This window comes from Pseudophryne corroboree, chromosome 2, assembly GCF_028390025.1.
Source record: "Pseudophryne corroboree isolate aPseCor3 chromosome 2, aPseCor3.hap2, whole genome shotgun sequence".
In the NCBI taxonomy this organism is placed as follows: Eukaryota; Metazoa; Chordata; class Amphibia; order Anura; family Myobatrachidae; genus Pseudophryne; species Pseudophryne corroboree.
The window spans coordinates 67,612,825-67,629,208 of NC_086445.1; the positions used below are offsets into that span (position 1 = coordinate 67,612,825).

At 50.5% G+C, this 16,384-nt stretch overlaps 1 protein-coding gene across 2 annotated transcripts in view; it reads left to right on the plus strand.

The window, feature by feature from the left end:
- LOC134999086 (glutamate carboxypeptidase 2-like) overlaps positions 1–14,117 on the plus strand; it is a 151,922-nt gene extending 137,805 nt beyond the window's left edge. For both annotated transcript variants that reach the window (XM_063951404.1, XM_063951403.1), the window contains exons 15-19: positions 6,129–6,219; positions 7,682–7,946; positions 9,666–9,747; positions 11,308–11,400; positions 12,956–14,117. In XM_063951404.1, coding sequence (XP_063807474.1) covers positions 6,129–6,219; positions 7,682–7,946; positions 9,666–9,747; positions 11,308–11,400; positions 12,956–13,145 — 721 coding nt within the window. In that variant the 3' untranslated portion in view covers positions 13,146–14,117. The remainder of the gene's footprint in view (positions 1–6,128; positions 6,220–7,681; positions 7,947–9,665; positions 9,748–11,307; positions 11,401–12,955) is intronic.
- Positions 14,118–16,384: the final 2,267 nt, after the last annotated feature.

A 16,384-nucleotide genomic window follows, 5' to 3' on the forward strand; every position in this document is an offset into this window, starting at 1 on the left:
CCGACAGGGGTGCCCCGGCATTCCCGCCTGGGCGGCAGACGTCGGGTGCCCGGAGCACGACCGTCGGGTGCCCGGAGCACGACCGTCGGGCGCGGGATCGCGCCCGGGCGCTGGCCGGGGGTCCTTCGGGGTCCGTTACTGGTTTTCGCGGCGGTCGGAACCCTCCCGGGGCACTGGCGTCGGCCCTGGCCACAGTGGTGGAGGCGTTGGGGCCGCTTGCCGCGGTGGCCTCCCCGAGGGCGGCAGCAAGTTCCGGCGCGCCTGCGGAGGCAGGCGGGTTCGGCAGTCGGAGAACCTCAGCGGCGCAGCGGGTGGCACGCGCCTGCCGGGAGCTTGGAGCAACCGCTGCGGAATTGGAGCTAGGGCAAGGACGGGATGGGCAGGGGCGCGCGGCCGCAGCGCCCCCCCGCTCGTGGGGCTCGGCATGCGCCGCGAGTGCGAGCCGGGTCCCCCTCTTCTTTGTTTTTTGTAGAACACGAGGACGAAGGGATGGCAGGCTTCATGGAGGAAGACGGCGAGGTTGACGCGCCAGAGGATTCCATATCGGAGCGGTCGACGGCATCAGGTGAGGTGGTGCAGTCAGTATCGGGGTCCTCCGCGAGCTCTAGTTCTCGCAGCTCTTCTTCTTCCTCCTCTTCATCTTCTTTGTCGTCGCAGGCGTCCGAAGTAAGTAGCACTACTAGGGCGAGGAAGAGGGCGGCGAAATTTGCCAAGCGGGCGGCAAAGCAGCAGAAGAGGCGTAAGCGGTGCAAGCGGGTTAGCGAGGAAGCTCGTAGGGCCAAGAAGCGCCGCGATTTGCCCGGGGTCGTTCGCTGCGACTACACCGCAGTAATGCGGGGGCTGCGAGATAGCTGCCGCAAGAAGATTCGTAGGGGTGACTTCGTGGACGTTTTCGTTTTAACAAGGACCATGAAGAAGGATTATAAGGCAGCGGTCGCAAAGAAGGGCATGGGGGCTGAGGCTTTCCGGTCCTTCGATAATTGGCTGGCCGGGTTCTGCGTATTTGCGACGTGCTACATGGAGGATAGGCCGGAAGAGCACATGAATGTAATCCGGTATCTGCATCTCGTACACGACATGCAGCGCACATCCTCGGGCTCGGAGTGGCGTCGGTATGATCAGGAGTTTCGGGAGAAGCAGGATGGCTTGCGGGTCATGGACTTCGGATTCAAGGATGTGGAGGTCTGGCTCAAAGTAACCCGGGCCTCGCAACAGGAGGAGGAACCCCGGAAACAGGGGACGGACGGGCGACGCGCAGGGTCAGCAGCCCAGGGGTCCGGCGCGGACGGCGGATTTGCCAAAGCGGGTGGATCGGTCGTCCATGCAGGTGGGCGTTCCGCCACGAGAGGAAAGTGTTTCGCATTTAACAGCGGAACATGTTCCTTTGGCAAGCAGTGTCGTTTTCGACACTCCTGCCAGCAGTGTGGCAGAGCCCACCCAGCCTCCTCATGTTTCAAAGGCGGTAGGCAGGGGGCGCGGGGTAAGCAAGCGTACCCCAGGCAGGCCGCGAGCGGGACCGCTCCGCAGAGCTCCAACACCAATTAAGTTGGGGACTATGGGCCGGTGGTTGGAATTGTATCCGAATAGAGAGGATGCAAATTTTTTGTTTGACGGTTTTAAGTTTGGCTTTCGCTTGCCTGTTGCGAGTGAGGTGTCCGTGCGGGCACAGAGGAACCTCCAATCTGCCCGAGCCTTGCCGGGAGTGCTTCGGGAGAAAGTGGATAAGGAGGTCAGGTTGGGCAGGATGGAGGGACAGTTTATGGCACCCCCGGTCGATGATTTGGTCATCTCTCCGGTCGGGGTGGTTCCTAAGAAGACTCCAGGCGCTTTCCGGCTCATCCAGCATCTTTCTTACCCGTTAGGGGCGTCGGTCAATGACGCAATACCACCGGCTTATTGCTCGGTGGTGTATCAGTCATTCGATGAGGCACTAGAGATGGTCCGCAGCTACGGGACCGGGGCCCTTATGGCTAAGTTTGATGTTGAATCAGCTTTTAGGTTATTGCCGTTGCATCCGGACTCATTCCGTTTTATGGGTTTCCGGATTGGGGCGGAGTATTTCATCGACAAATGCTTGCCGATGGGATGCTCCGTTTCATGCTCATTTTTCGAGCGCTTTAGCACGTTTCTTCATTGGTGCGTGGAGTCTTCGTCAGGGGTTCACGGGGTAGCCCATTACCTTGATGACTTTCTGTGTGCAGGTCCGGCTAATGCTACGAGGTGCGGTGACTTGCTTTTTAGCATACAAGCTCTCTTTTACCACTTCGCTGTTCCCGTGGCCGTGGACAAAACAGAGGGTCCGGCCTCCTGCTTGTCATTTTTGGGGATTGAAATCGACACGGTGGCGGGAGAGTGTCGGCTGCCCCGGGACAAGGTTTCGAAGCTCCGTGAGACCATTTGCCGGTTCGAAGGTTCGCGTAAAGTCACGCTGCGGCAGGCGCAGTCCTTGCTGGGCATGTTGAACTTTGCTTGTCGGGTAATACCGATGGGCAGGGTTTTCTGCCGGAAGCTTGAAAGGGCGACAGCGGGGTGTGCCAGGCCACATCATTTTGTGCGTTTGTCCTCCGAAATAAAAAGGGATTTGGCCATATGGGCCTCGTTCCTGGAGGATTTCAACGGGGTGTGTATATGGCAAGCACCAGCGGTGGACAGCGAGTGGTTGCAGCTGTTCACCGACGCAGCGGGTGCCTCTGGATTCGGGTGCTTTCTGGAGGGATCTTGGTGCGCGGCATCCTGGCCGGCAAAATGGCATAGCGAGGGTCTAACTAAATATCTGGTGCTTCTGGAGCTTTTTCCCATTATGGTGGCGTTGGAGGTCTGGGGCGATCGGCTGTCTAATCGCAGCATATTGTTTAGATGCGATAATCTGGGCGTGGTACATGCGATTAATAACCAGAGGGCAAAGTCGTTGGTGGTTCTGCGAGTGCTCGGGCAATTGCTTTTGACATGCTTGCGTAGGAACTGTGGTTCCGCGCGCAGCATGTGCCCGGTTTGGAGAATGGGATTGCCGACGCTTTGTCGCGAGGACAGTGGGAGAGGTTTTGGTTGTTGGCACCCGAGGCCGACGAGCAAGGTTTTCATTGTCCCGGTTATGTTTGGCAGGTGATCGGGCCGGACTGGAGGGTCTAGCGTTACGGTCAGTCGCGCCAGCCACGCTCAGGGCTTACGGACAAGCTTGGAGCGAGTGGGAGGAGTTTGTCCAAGGTCGTCAGCAACAAGGTAAGAGCAGGCATCGGCTGATGTTTTCTTTTATTTGGCAGCTGTATGTTTCGGGTAGGTCCCGAGCGGTGGTATCCCGGTACTTGGCTGGGGTCTCGTTTTTCTGTAAGCTGCGGGGCGTCCCAGATGTGACAAAAAGCAATGTTCTGCGGAAGGCAATGAAAGGGTGGGCGCGAGTAGCGCCGACGCCACCGGAAAGGAGGCGGCCCATTGATGCGGCTTTGTTGCCGGCCGTCATCGCGGCGGTGGGGCGAGTCACGTCGTCCAGGTTTGAGACGCTTTTGTTCAGTTTGGCGTTCTCAATGGCTTACCACGGGGCCTTTAGGGTTTCGGAGTTGGTAGCGCCTTCCAAGAGAGCGGATTCGCGCATGCTGGACGAAGACGTGGTAGTGGGTGAGAGGTCCTTGCTGTGCAGATTGCGGCGCTCTAAGACGGACCAAGTGGGGAGAGGTCGCTGGGTCACTTTGATTCCGGCGCAGGAGTAGGACGTTTGCCCAGTAGGTCTAGCTGTGCAATATGTGGCGGTGCGACCCGTGAGGAGGGGGTCATGGCTATTGCACTATGACGGGCGGCCGGTGACGAAATACCAGTTTCGTTGGATGCTGAGCCGTTGTTTGGCGAGCTTGGGCCTCCCACCCGCTGCGTTCGGTACCCATTCCTTCCGAATAGGCGCTGCGACATCGGCTGCGGCGGCAGGTTTGTCCAGAACTGAAATCCAGGCGGTGGGGCGATGGAAGTCGTCAAGTTACAGACGATATATTCGCCCCGTTGCATGAGAGGTCGGATTGAGCATCGTGCTGTGTTTATTTGCGTTGTATTATGTTGTTACAGTTCTGTCAGTATGGTATTGTGCGTCTGTTGGTGTTCCCACTTTTTTATCCTACTCAGGGATTAGCTACTCGTCGTTGCTGGCATGAGTTGGCAGCGGGGGTCTGGAGTTATTTTGCGATTTTTTTGCCTGATTTGACGGACTGAATTCTAATCTACAATTCGGCTAATCTGTTCTAATCAGAGTCCCTCAGCAGGTCTTTACGCTTTCACCTCCAGCTGAGTTATTACATGTGTTTCCCATTTTATACACACCATAATGCCTATTAAACATTATGCCACACATTGGCCCTAATTCCGAGTTGATCGCTTGCTAGCTGCTTTAAGCAGCAGTGCAAACGCTAGGCCGCCGCCCTCTGGGAGTGTATCTTAGCTTAGCAGAAATGCGAACGAAAGGTTAGCAGAACTGCTCTAAAAAATTTTCATGCAGTTTCTGAGCAGCTCCAAACCTACTCCTACCTTGCGATCACTTCAGTCAGTTTAGTTCTTGCTTTGACGTCACAAACACGCCCTGCGTTCGGCCAGCCACTTCCCCGTTTCCCCAGGCACGCCTGCGGTTTTACCTGACACGCCTGCGTTTGTTAGCACACTCCCATAAAATGGTCAGTTACCACCCAGAAACACCCACTTCCTGTCAATCACTCCCCAATCAACAGAGCGACAGAAAAGAGTAACTCGGTCTTGTGTAAAACTGCATAGTTTTGTATGAAAGTACTTGGCACGTGCGTACTGCGGCCCGTACGCATGCGCAGAAGTGCCTTTTTTTGACTGAACGCTGCGCTGCGAACGGCAGCTAGCGATCAACTCAGAATGACCCCCATTATGCCATGCCATATGCCAAACTGTAAGGCTTCTAATTATTTTTAAATTAAGCGCTCTCTAATTGAGTAATCTGTATTATGCATTTTTCTGTATTACATTATCTGCTCATTGCCAAGGGTTTTCTGATCTGGGTTCCATGCTTGTTGCCAGGGGTTTCCTGCTCGTTCCCAGGGGTCTCATGCTCATTGGCCCTCGTTCCGAGTCGTTCGCTCGGTAATTTTCTTTGCATCGCAGTGAAATTCCGCTTAGTACGCATGCGCAATATTCGCACTGCGACTGCGCCAAGTAATTTTACAATGAAGATAGTATTTTTACTCACGGCTTTTTCTTCGCACCGGCGAAGGAAATGGGTGTTACTGGGCGGAAACACGGCGTTTTATGGGCGTGTGGTTAAAAACGCTACCGTTTCCGGAAAAAACGCAGGAGTGGCCGGAGAAACGGGGGAGTGTCTGGGCGAACGCTGGGTGTGTTTATGACGTCAAACCAGGAACGACAAGCACTGAACTGATCGCAGATGCCGAGTAAGTCTGAAGCTACTGTGAAACTGCTAAGTAGTTTGTAATCGCAATATTGCGAATACATCGGTCGCAAATTTAAGATGCTAAGATACACTCCCAGTAGGCGGCGCATTAGTGTGAGCAACTCTGCTAAATTCGCCTTGCGACCGATCAACTCGGAATGAGGGCCATTGTCAAGGTTTTCATGCTCGTTGCCAGGGGTCTCATGCTCACTGCCAGGGTTTCATGCTTGTTGCCACGGGGTTTACATGAGCCCACCGCCAGTACCCAGGCTGAAGCAGGCGCCCGCTGCAGCCGATACCGTTGAGGGAAACATTCAGACACTACATGTCCTACTCTACCTCTAGCATCTGTCTCCCTTCTCTCCTTCAGACGCTAGAAGTAAAGTAGGACCTCTAGCGTCTGAGTATTTCCTTCAATTATATTGGCTGTAGTGGGTGCCCATGCAGCCCACGGCGCCTGCTGCAGCCAGGGTGCGAAGTGTGGGCAGACGCTTGCGGGTTCCCAGCTGGCTGCCCGGCTTGCCCACACTTGAAACCGCTCCTGACTGTGGATGGGAAAACAGTGGACACCCATGAAGCCATGCGGATACTCGCATCAGGTAGTAAATGGGTCTGCCATCTGCATTTGTGCCTGATTTATGTTCTTCTTCAGGCGCCAGGCTCTCTGAGTCTGTAGCTGGAGTGCGAAGTGCCTGACACGACACCCCGACTCATTATTTCCTTTTTTCAAATTTTTAAGGATAAACAAGCTGGGGTCAGGAAATGACTTTGAAGTATTTTTTCAGCGGCTCGGCATCGCTTCCGGGAGAGCTCGCTACACTAAAAATTGGGTGAGTGTTTTGTACCAGAGCACCTGGTAAGTGGGAAGGATGGTTCATGTGTATCCACGGCGCTGAGTCATTCTCAGTTCTATCCAGTGACAAGCTAAATATCCCTTACCCACAACCAAATGCCACACTGAGGCCTTAAATGCTATAATCGTATAAGCATGAAACAAACACTAATCACAGTTCAAAAATAAGAACAGGTCCAAGGACACATAAATAAGAGCTATACGACTGTTGCTCTTTGATCTTATTATAGTTATTTGTGTAGGTTCGGATGGATTTCACTCTTCATGTCCAGACAGCATTTCACATTTTGGCCATAAGTTTTTGTATTTATATTTAACATTTTTCATGCAAGCTTGTTTTTACCTCATTGTATTTTATTAAATATAGAAGTCGCTCAGAGATCTTTTTACTAAGCATTGGAGAGAGATAAAGTAGATGGAGATAAAGTACCAGCCAATCAGCTACTAACTGCCATGTTACAGGCTGTGTTTAAAAAATGACAGGAGCCGATTGGCTGGTACATACTTTATCTTCATTCACTTTATGTCTCTCCAAGGTTTAGTACATAGACCCCCCAGTCCCTTAGCATGCTGTATTGGAAATGTTTGTTACCCAGCTTCTTGGAGGGGCCTATTGGGGCACAGGTCAGCTGCTAATAGAAAGACATATTCCCCTTTGCAGTGCTGCTTGCTGCTGGTGCTGTGCAAAGTATTCTCCATTGTTTTTAACCCCAGAGGGGGCGTGGCCACTCCTTCCAGATTTGGTCACTCCCCCTTCAGTATCCAGGCCCCGTGGCTTCATCACCAGTGAATCCTGCTATTCATTTGGCGCACAATGGGCCTAATTCATTTAGCAGATCTACGATCAGCTTCCCTGACATGCGGGGGGACGCCCAGCACAGGGCTAGTCCGCCCCGCATGTCAGTCCTTACCCCGTCGCACAAGTACTAAAGCATCGCACAGCAGGAATGCTTTTGTACTTGAAGAGTGGCTCCCCACCAGCGCAGCTCCTGGCAGGGAGCTACTCGTCACTGTCCGGGTCACAGCGGCTGCGTGTGATGTCATGCAGCCGCCGCAGCCCACCCCCCACACGGTCTGGGCATGCCTGCGTTGCCCAGACTGCACCCCTTAAACGGCATCCAAACACCGCCGGCCCGACCCCTCCCTCCCAGCGACCGCTTCTGCCCGTCAATCAGGAAGAGGCGATCGCAGGGCTGAGTCGGCCGTCGGCTGTCTGACATGCGCCGGCGCACTGCGGCTCCGGCGCACTTCAGACCTGATCGGCTGCTGTGTGAAAACACACAGCAGCTGATCAGGTCTGAATTAGGCCCAATAAACAACGCTCAATATTATATAAGGTCAGCAATCGGGTATGATCATTATTAATCTGTCATGACTTTTTTTTTTATATTTGGTGTAGATATGACAGTGTTTCATTATTTGAAATGGTTCTTTCTCAGAAAGAGGGAAGATATAGTGGCTATCCAGTATATCACAGCGTCTATGAGACTTCGGAGATTGTCGATCGATTTTATGACCCGTCCTATAAGAATCACCTGGCAGTAGCCAAAGTGCGGGGTGGACTCGTCTTTGATTTGGCCGACTCCGTGGTCCTCCCCTTTGATGCCCGAGACTATGCTGACGCACTAAAGAATTATGCTACTATAATTTACAATATGGCACAGAATACTCCGTCTCCAGTGATGACTTATAACGTCACATTTGGTAAGTTTGCTTCTTGTTTTCCCATTTTTAAGCTGCACGTGCTGGCTGGCATACAGTACTTGCAGACTAGTGGTTCTCAATCTCGGTCCTCAAGTACCCCACAACAGTTCATGTTTTCCAGGTCACCTAGCAGTTGAACAGGTGTATTCATTACTCACTGACACATTATAAAAGTCCCACAGGTGGAGCAAATTATTTCACTTGCGATTCTGTGAGGAGACCTGGAAAACATGAACTGTTGGGAGTACTTGAGGACCGCGGTTGAGAACCACTGCAGTACTGCACTTTTCTATCACTGGCTGTGGGACGGTCTTGTTATCTGTTTGATGGCAAGATTTACATGGATTGTATATATTGCTGCGGATGATTTATACTTATAGTCTGTGTGATTTATCAATCTTGCCAGCGCTCCACTTTCAAGTGGCAGAGGATAAAACTAGCCTTAACCAATCAGATGATGTAAATGTACACAGCAGCACAGAATATTTCAGGAGATAAATTTGTGAAGGGCAGCAACATGTTCACTCATGTGAGGCTAGGACTATATGTGACTGTGAGGTCTATTTAATAAGCCTTGGATGGAGATAAAGTAGCCAGAGATAAAGTATCAGCCAATCAGGGTCTAACTGTGTTTGAAAAATGACAGTTAGGAGCTGATTGGCTGGTACTTTATCTTCGTTCGCAGCTTAGTAAATTGACCCCAAAGTCTTATGTGAGGAGGAGAATGGAGGCAGCAGGAAGCCACAAACTGAGAGTTATATAGTGGGAGGAGCAGGGTCCCCCAGCAGCACAGAGTACATCAGGAGATGAGTGATGTGTCAGTGAGGACAGGGCTGCACGTGACAGGGACAGTGACATGATGTGAGGAGGGGAATGGAGACAGCAGGAAGTCACAGACTGGCAGTTATATTGTGGAAGGAGCAGGGTCCCCAGCAGCACAGAGTATATCAGGAGATGAGTGATGTGTCAGTGAGGACAGGGCTGCATGTGACAGGGGCAGTGACATGATGTGAGGGGGGGAATGGAGGCAGCAGGAAGCCACAGACTGGCAGTTATATAGTGGAAGGAGCAGGGTCCCCAGCAGCACAGAGTATATCAGTAGATGGGTGATGTGTCAGTGAGGACAGGGCTGCATGTGACAGGGGCAGTGACATGATGTGAGGAGGGGAATGGAGTCAGCAGGAAGGCACAGACTGGCAGTTATATAGTAGAAGGAGCAGAGACTCCCAGCAGCACAGAGTATATCAGGAGATGAGTGATGTGTCAGTGAGGACAGGGCTGCATGTGACAGGGGCAGTGACATGATGTGAGGAGGGGAATGGAGGCAGCAGGAAGCCACAAACTGAGAGTTATATAGTAGAAGGAGCAGGGTCCCAAGCAGCACAGAGTATATCAGGAGATGGGTGGTGTGTCAGGGAGGACAGGGCTGCATGTGACAGGGGCAGTGACATGATGTGAGGAGAGGAATGGAGGCAGCAGGAGGCCACATACTGAAAATGATATAGTGGAAGGAGTATGGTCTCTCTCCGGCAGCAAAGAGCATGCAGCTTTGGATGATGAGTCCAGATTTAGCTGCATTGAATAACCCATCACAGAGACACAGAAATGCTTTGGTAAATGTATTTGTATAATGTCCTTTTAGCGTGCAACATCACTGAAACTATTTCTTATACTATGCCACTATATATGATGCTTCTTACCTTCTAATCTGTTTCCCAGAACCGTTGTTTTCTGCTATAGACAATTTTACAAGCACAGCTATATCATTTCACCAGCGGTTGAAAGACCTTGATACGACAAAGTGAGTAAGAGAGTTTTCCATTGGTGTATACTCTGCCCTGAAGCTTTCCATTAGGTGATATATTGAGAATTATTATAGTAGTAGCAACAGCAGGTACAGGTTTATGGACCGTTCTGGTGTGTCACAAAATGGGGCAACAGATGCCCAAAGTAATAGTTTCAGTGTAACCCGGAGCAAGCAACACCCCATTTACCAGCCACACTGCCACATCCGAGAGGAGCGTAGCCAGAACTTTGAGGGCCCCATAGTAATATTTTGAAGGGGCCCCTGTCCCAATGCTTCTAGAGGGACACCTCTCCGCAGCAGTTGTTACTTTTATACCTTATAGTAGTGTCCTAATTGATTTTATGAACCCTAGTTAGCATTATGTCACATTGTAGCTACCAGTAAATATTATACAACACATTACCCACAATTCCCATTACTGTGCTGTCCCTGGTTCATATTATGCCACGGTATAGAGCCTCCACTTCATATTGTGCCACATTACAGTGCCACAGTTCTTATTACAGTATGTAACATGATAATGCCCCCCAGTTCATTTGATATCACATTTATATGAGCAGGTCCTGGGGCATTTCTAGATAAACTGTAGGCCCTAAGGGAAAAGTTGGTAAGGGTCCCTATGTACCACTCAATGGTGAAAAATGTATATAACACATGTAACTTTAACAGGATAGATGGGCTCCTCTCAGCTCTGCTCCCCCCCCCAAAACACCCCCCCCCCCCCAAACAAACGCTCCACTACATCCAACTTCTGAATCAAGCATAAATTTGCCTCTTCTCATAACATTGCTGGGCAAACAATTCAGATCAGATCAGCCTACGTTACACCTCCCCTTCCATTTCCTGTCTCTCCAGCCGCAGGGTGTCATAATTGTCATGTGTGTGCAGGTCTGCAATCTGGCATATTTGTGCGTCTGATTTCTGAGCATGCACACAGTGAAATAACGCAACATGTGCTACACACAGGGCAGCTGCCTATGGCACTGGAAATTGGGGTGCACAAATGTGTCCGCCTCTTACAAAATTTAGGCTGTTTCTGAGAGAGACATTCTTGTACTTAATGCAGCTGGTGACTGTGGAACGTCTAAGACACTACCTCCACACTTTCTCCTGAGGGGATGTGAAGCAGGCATTGGGGGGGTAGTGGGCTGAGGTATTTGCTTAGGGTGCCATAAAACCTTGCACCGGCCCTACCTACCCAAACTGACTCCCTCTGCCACAGCCCCTGTACTGTACATCAGAACCTTGGGCCTAATTCAGATCTGATGGCAGCAGCAAATTTGTTAGCTAATGGGCAAAACCATGTGCTCTGCAGTGGGGCAGCTGTAGCAGAGAGAGGTGATTTTGAACATGTGGCACCTTTAATATTCATTGCTTACTCCGGTATAATGTAACATACAACCACTTCTGCCTATTATAATGACTACATGCCTTTATATTGTTGCTGACCTCCAAACCGACCTCTTCTACTATCCTTTATAGTATTAATACATAATCCGTTTCTCTATTGTATACAGCGTCTCTTACCAGTTATACTGTGTTTTGTCGTAATAGCCTAATAGCGGTGAGATCCGTGAATGATCAGCTAATGTATCTGGAGAGAGCGTTCATTGATCCCCTGGGATTACCTGGCCGTAAATTCTACAGGTAAAAAAACAGCTAATGATGAATTCACCTGTTCAGGTTATCCCTCCCTCCCCATCACTGGGGCAAATTCAATTAACCACGGGGTTTGCCACAGGGTTTTACCTCTTGGGTTAAGTGCCTGAGCTATCCAATTACCACCCATGGTAAGCCTACAAGTAATACTGGAAGCACTAGTTACCACAGATTTTTTTACCTTAGGACGGTATGAGCAGAAATCCGCATTAAGGACCTAATTCAAGGTTGATTGCAAAACATAATTTTCCTCTAATGGGCAAAACCATATGCACTGCAGGTGGGGCAGATGTAACATGTGAGAGAGGTGGGTGGTGTGTGTTCAAACTGAAATCTGAATTGCAGTGTAAAAATAAAGCAGCCAGTATTTACCCTGCACAGAAACAATATAACCCACTCAAATCTAACTCTCTCTGCACATGTTATATCTGCCCCACCTGCAGTGCATATGGTTTTGCCCATTAGAGGAAAATTATGTTTTGCAATCAACCTTGAATTAGGGCCTAAGTGCACCATTGGGGATAGGTGGAATTCCTGCCCTGGGACCTCCACAGGTACTTAATGCCAGCACATTGCTGGAAAGAAGGCACAGAGGGGTACTAAAGCTTCTAAAAATGAAAAGTGATGTTGCCCAGAGCAGCCAATCATATACTGTGTATTATTTTTATTTTCTGACCATCCTGTGTCCAATGTAACAGCCATCTATGTTAATCAGTTCATCCATACTCAAAGTTACATTACTGTATCTGTCTACTCTCACTCAGCTCATTCTGGAGACGGGCTCCCAGCTAATTGCTATAGTAGAGCGGGATAAATCCTTAAGCAGCATACTTACCACAAACGTGATAGTTACACCCAAACTTGCAATGCGGTAATGAGGTTACTGGTCGTTCGCTTTTTCCATGCTCTAGATCACAGGTTCTCAAACTCGGTCCTCAGGACCCCATACGGTTCATGTTTTGTAGGTCACCTGTAGATTTTTAAAATGTGACAGTTGGGGATACACAGAGCAGCTGCTGGGTGACATGGAAAACGTGAACGGTGTGGGGTCCCGAGGACCGAGTTTGAGAACCACTGCTCTAGATGCCAGGGCAGAGCTTCTGAAAAAGCCTTCTCCTAGCAAATGGTTAGAAGCAAAGGGAAAGCACCGTACCCAGCACACAGGACCGTACTGCACATGTGCGGCCATTGGACTACGTACATGTCCATGGGTGCCAATGGGGAGGGATCCTGAGGATCCTCCTCTGAGACCAAATGCAAAAGAGTAGTCCATAGTCTATTATGGGCAGTAGCTTCTGGAGCCAAACGATGCATTCCAGAGTTTGGTAAATGGATGGACTGCGGCGGATACCAGAGATATCTTGTGTGGTCCCTCCTTATTACATCCAAGGGAAACCTTTTGTGTGGAACATTATATTACAGAACATTTCCCACAATACAATGTCATAAATATGCTCCTAATGGGGGATTTGTCCCAAACGTCTGACTTTTTTCATAAAAAATAAATAATAAATGTAAGTGACTTTATTTCTGCTTTCCCCAGGCATATCATCTTCGCGCCGAGCAGCCACAATAAGTATGCCGGAGAGTCTTTCCCCGGGATCTATGATGCATTATTTGATATTGAGCACGCGGCTGACCAACCCGCTGCATGGAACGAAGTAAAGAAACAAATTTCAATCGGCGCTTTCACCGTACAGGCTGCAGCACAGACGTTGGAGGAAGTGTCATGACTATAGTATATTGTACGTGTGTCGCACTCCGCTTATCCACAAATCTGTCTTCGTCGTTCAGTCTTTCTCCAGTGACAAGATTCCTAGACCCAGATTTATCAAGCCTTGGAGAGTGGTAAATAGCAGGGTGATAAATGATCAGCCAATCAGCTTCTATCATTTTTCAAACACAGCCTGTGACATGGCAGTTAGTAGCTGATTGGTTGGTACTAGTGCTCCCAAAAAGGAATTCTTTTGTCTTTCCTTTCCCTAAATATTTGTGGTTGGTACTTTATCACTGCTATTTATCACTCTCCAAGGTTTGATAAATGGGGGCCCTAATCTTTATGCTTCACTAACACGTTGGATGGGGTGTGGATCATTGGATCGACAGTGTCTAGGTCGACAATATTTAGGTCGACCACTATAGGTCGACAGGGTCAGAAGGTCGACGTGTTCTAGGTCGACAGGTCAAAAGTTCGACACTAGTATTTTATGGGTTTTTTGTGTCGTTTTCTTCGTAGAGTGCCCGGGAACCCCAATTAGTGCACCGTGTTCGCTCGCATGGCTCGCCATGCTTCGGGCAAGGTGCCTCGCTCTGCTAGGCACAGATTACCGTTCCAATCGTAGTCCTTGTGGATCGTTAAGTATGAAAAAGTTTTACAATTTATTTTTTTTAAACTCATGTCGACCTTTTGACATGTCGACCTAGAACATGTCGACCATCTAACCCTGTCGACCTAGTGACTGTCGACCTATAGTGGTCGACCTAAACATTGTCGATGCACCTGTTATATTACGTAGTTATTACAGCTTCACCCTTGAAAATGTTGTATATGTAACCAGTACTTAAAGAGACTCTAACAATGTTTTATTATTTTCCCTTCACATTTGTCTAATTTAAATATTAATGGATTACCGCATAAAACATTCTTGTAATAGGATTTTACTTCGTTTTGGTCACGGCCCTATTAAATGCTGCATGCTTGCCTATATTATTGGCCTTATCTTCTCCTTCAGCCGTTTATTTGCACCAAACGTCAGTCCAACTGAGGTGTACTATTCCTCTCATACTGTAATTCAAACTCATGGGGGTGTGGTCTAGTGTCAGGCGCTATGTGACATCATTAGGGCAGGGTGTCATGCAGGGGCGGATCCAGAAGAAAATGATAGGGGGGGCACCATGGAAGGGGCAAGTACATTTGCGTGAGGCTTCGGTGCATGTGAGGTGGCGCTTCTTATACAATGCCCACAGTTGTAGCGCTCATTATGCAATGTCCACTGTACTGGTAGTGCCCCTTATATAGACCCCATAGTAGTGGTGCCCCTTATGCAATGCCCGTATTGCCCCCAGTAGTAATGTTGCCTGTAGTAATGCCCCCAGTCATTTAGCGCCCTAGTAGTTATGCCCCAAGTGGTAATGCCCCTGCAGTTATGACCCCAGTAGTTTACCCCCCCCCCTTTAGTTTAGCCTCCCAGTGGTAATGCCCCCAGTAGTTTGTCTGCTTGTAGTTTAGCCACCATTACAGATGGAGTTCCGTCTGTGCCTGGGCCTATCACCGCGTCTGGGGCGCGCACGTGTCCGTGACACGCACGCGCCCCATTCACTGGAATGAGAGCGTCTGTGTGCACTCCCGGCGAGGCTAAGCGGCGACCAATCAGACAGAGAGTGCCCCATAGAGGTACTGTGCCCCACGGGGCGCGCGTGCCAAAAAAATGGGTGTGGCCAATTAAAATGGGACGTGAAACACAGACATATGCCCCCAATAGTGCAGTGCCAGATCCACAATTGCCCCCACAGTGCCAGATCCACAAATGCCCCCACAGTGCCAGGTATACAAATGCCCCCACAGTGCCAGGTATACAAATGCCCCCACAGTGCCAGATCCACAAATGCCCCCACAGTGCCAGGTATACAAATGCCCCCACAGTGCCAGATCCACAAAATCCCCCACAGTGCCAGGTATACAAATGCCCCCACAGTGCCAGGTATACAAATGCCCCCACAGTGCCAGGTATACAAATGCCCCCACAGTGCCAGGTATACAAATGCCCCCACAGTGCCAGGTATACAAATGCCTCCACAGTGCCAGATCCACAATTGCCCCCACAGTGTCAGATCCACAAATGCCCCCACAGTGCCAGGTATACAAATGCCCCCACAGTGCCAGATCCACAATTATCCCCACAGTGTCAGATCCACAATTGCCCCCACAGTGTCGGGTAATACCTGACACTGTGGGGGCAATTGTTGATCTGACACTGTGGGGGCAATTGTATACCTGACAGGTATACAAATGCCCCCACAGTGCCAGGTAAACAAATGCCCCCACAGTGCCAGGTATACAAATGCCCCAGAGTGCCAGTCAATTGCCCCACAGTGCCAGGTATACAATTGCCCCCACAGCAGCCAGTGCTGCAGCTGCTTACCACTGCTGCTGCTGTCCTCCTCCGGGCTCCGGCTGTGAGGGACGGGTGAGTCAGGAGAGGAGAGCGCCCGCGGCTGTGTCTGGCGCGGTGGCGTATAACGGACTTCGTTCAAACCAGCCGCCGGTTCGTGAGCCAATCAGAGCTCGCGGACCGGTGGCTTCTGATTGGCTGCCGGTCCGCGAGCTCTGATTGGCTCACGAACCGGCGGCTGGTTTGAAGTCTGCTATACGCCGCCGCGCCAGACACAGCCGCGCTGGCGGGCGCTCTCCTCTCCTGACAGCTGAGACACGCTGCCGCCGGACTGAGTGGCAGCGTGTCTCAGTGACACATGCGGGGGCGATGTGCAGTGAGACGGCCGCCTGCTGGTAACAAAATCTCAGCGGGCTCCCGTCATCTCTCTGTGTGGCGCCGGCGCTGGGGGGGACGGAGGCCACAAATGACAGGGGGGGCACGGGCCCGAGTGCCCCCCCCCTGGATCCGCCACTGGTGGGGTGCCGGCTGGTTTGGAAAGTTCAGAAAATAAGGAGGAGAGGCAGAGAGGTGACAGACACTACCCCGAGTTTGCTCATAGCTAGAGATATGTGGGTTCGGATTTACCAGGATGATGGATCTCAAAATGGCATCTTATTGGCTCTCGGGTGTCACGTGTTTTGGTTAGCCAATAAGAAAAATCCGGATAAATCCGAAGTTGGGTTAATTCTGGCATTATAAAAACGAGTAAATCCGAACCTGCACATCTCTACTCATAGCAATGCACTTGGTATAACTCTAGCACAGGCGTAGGCAATATTCTACTTTTAGGGTGCCACATGTTCAAAATCACACACACA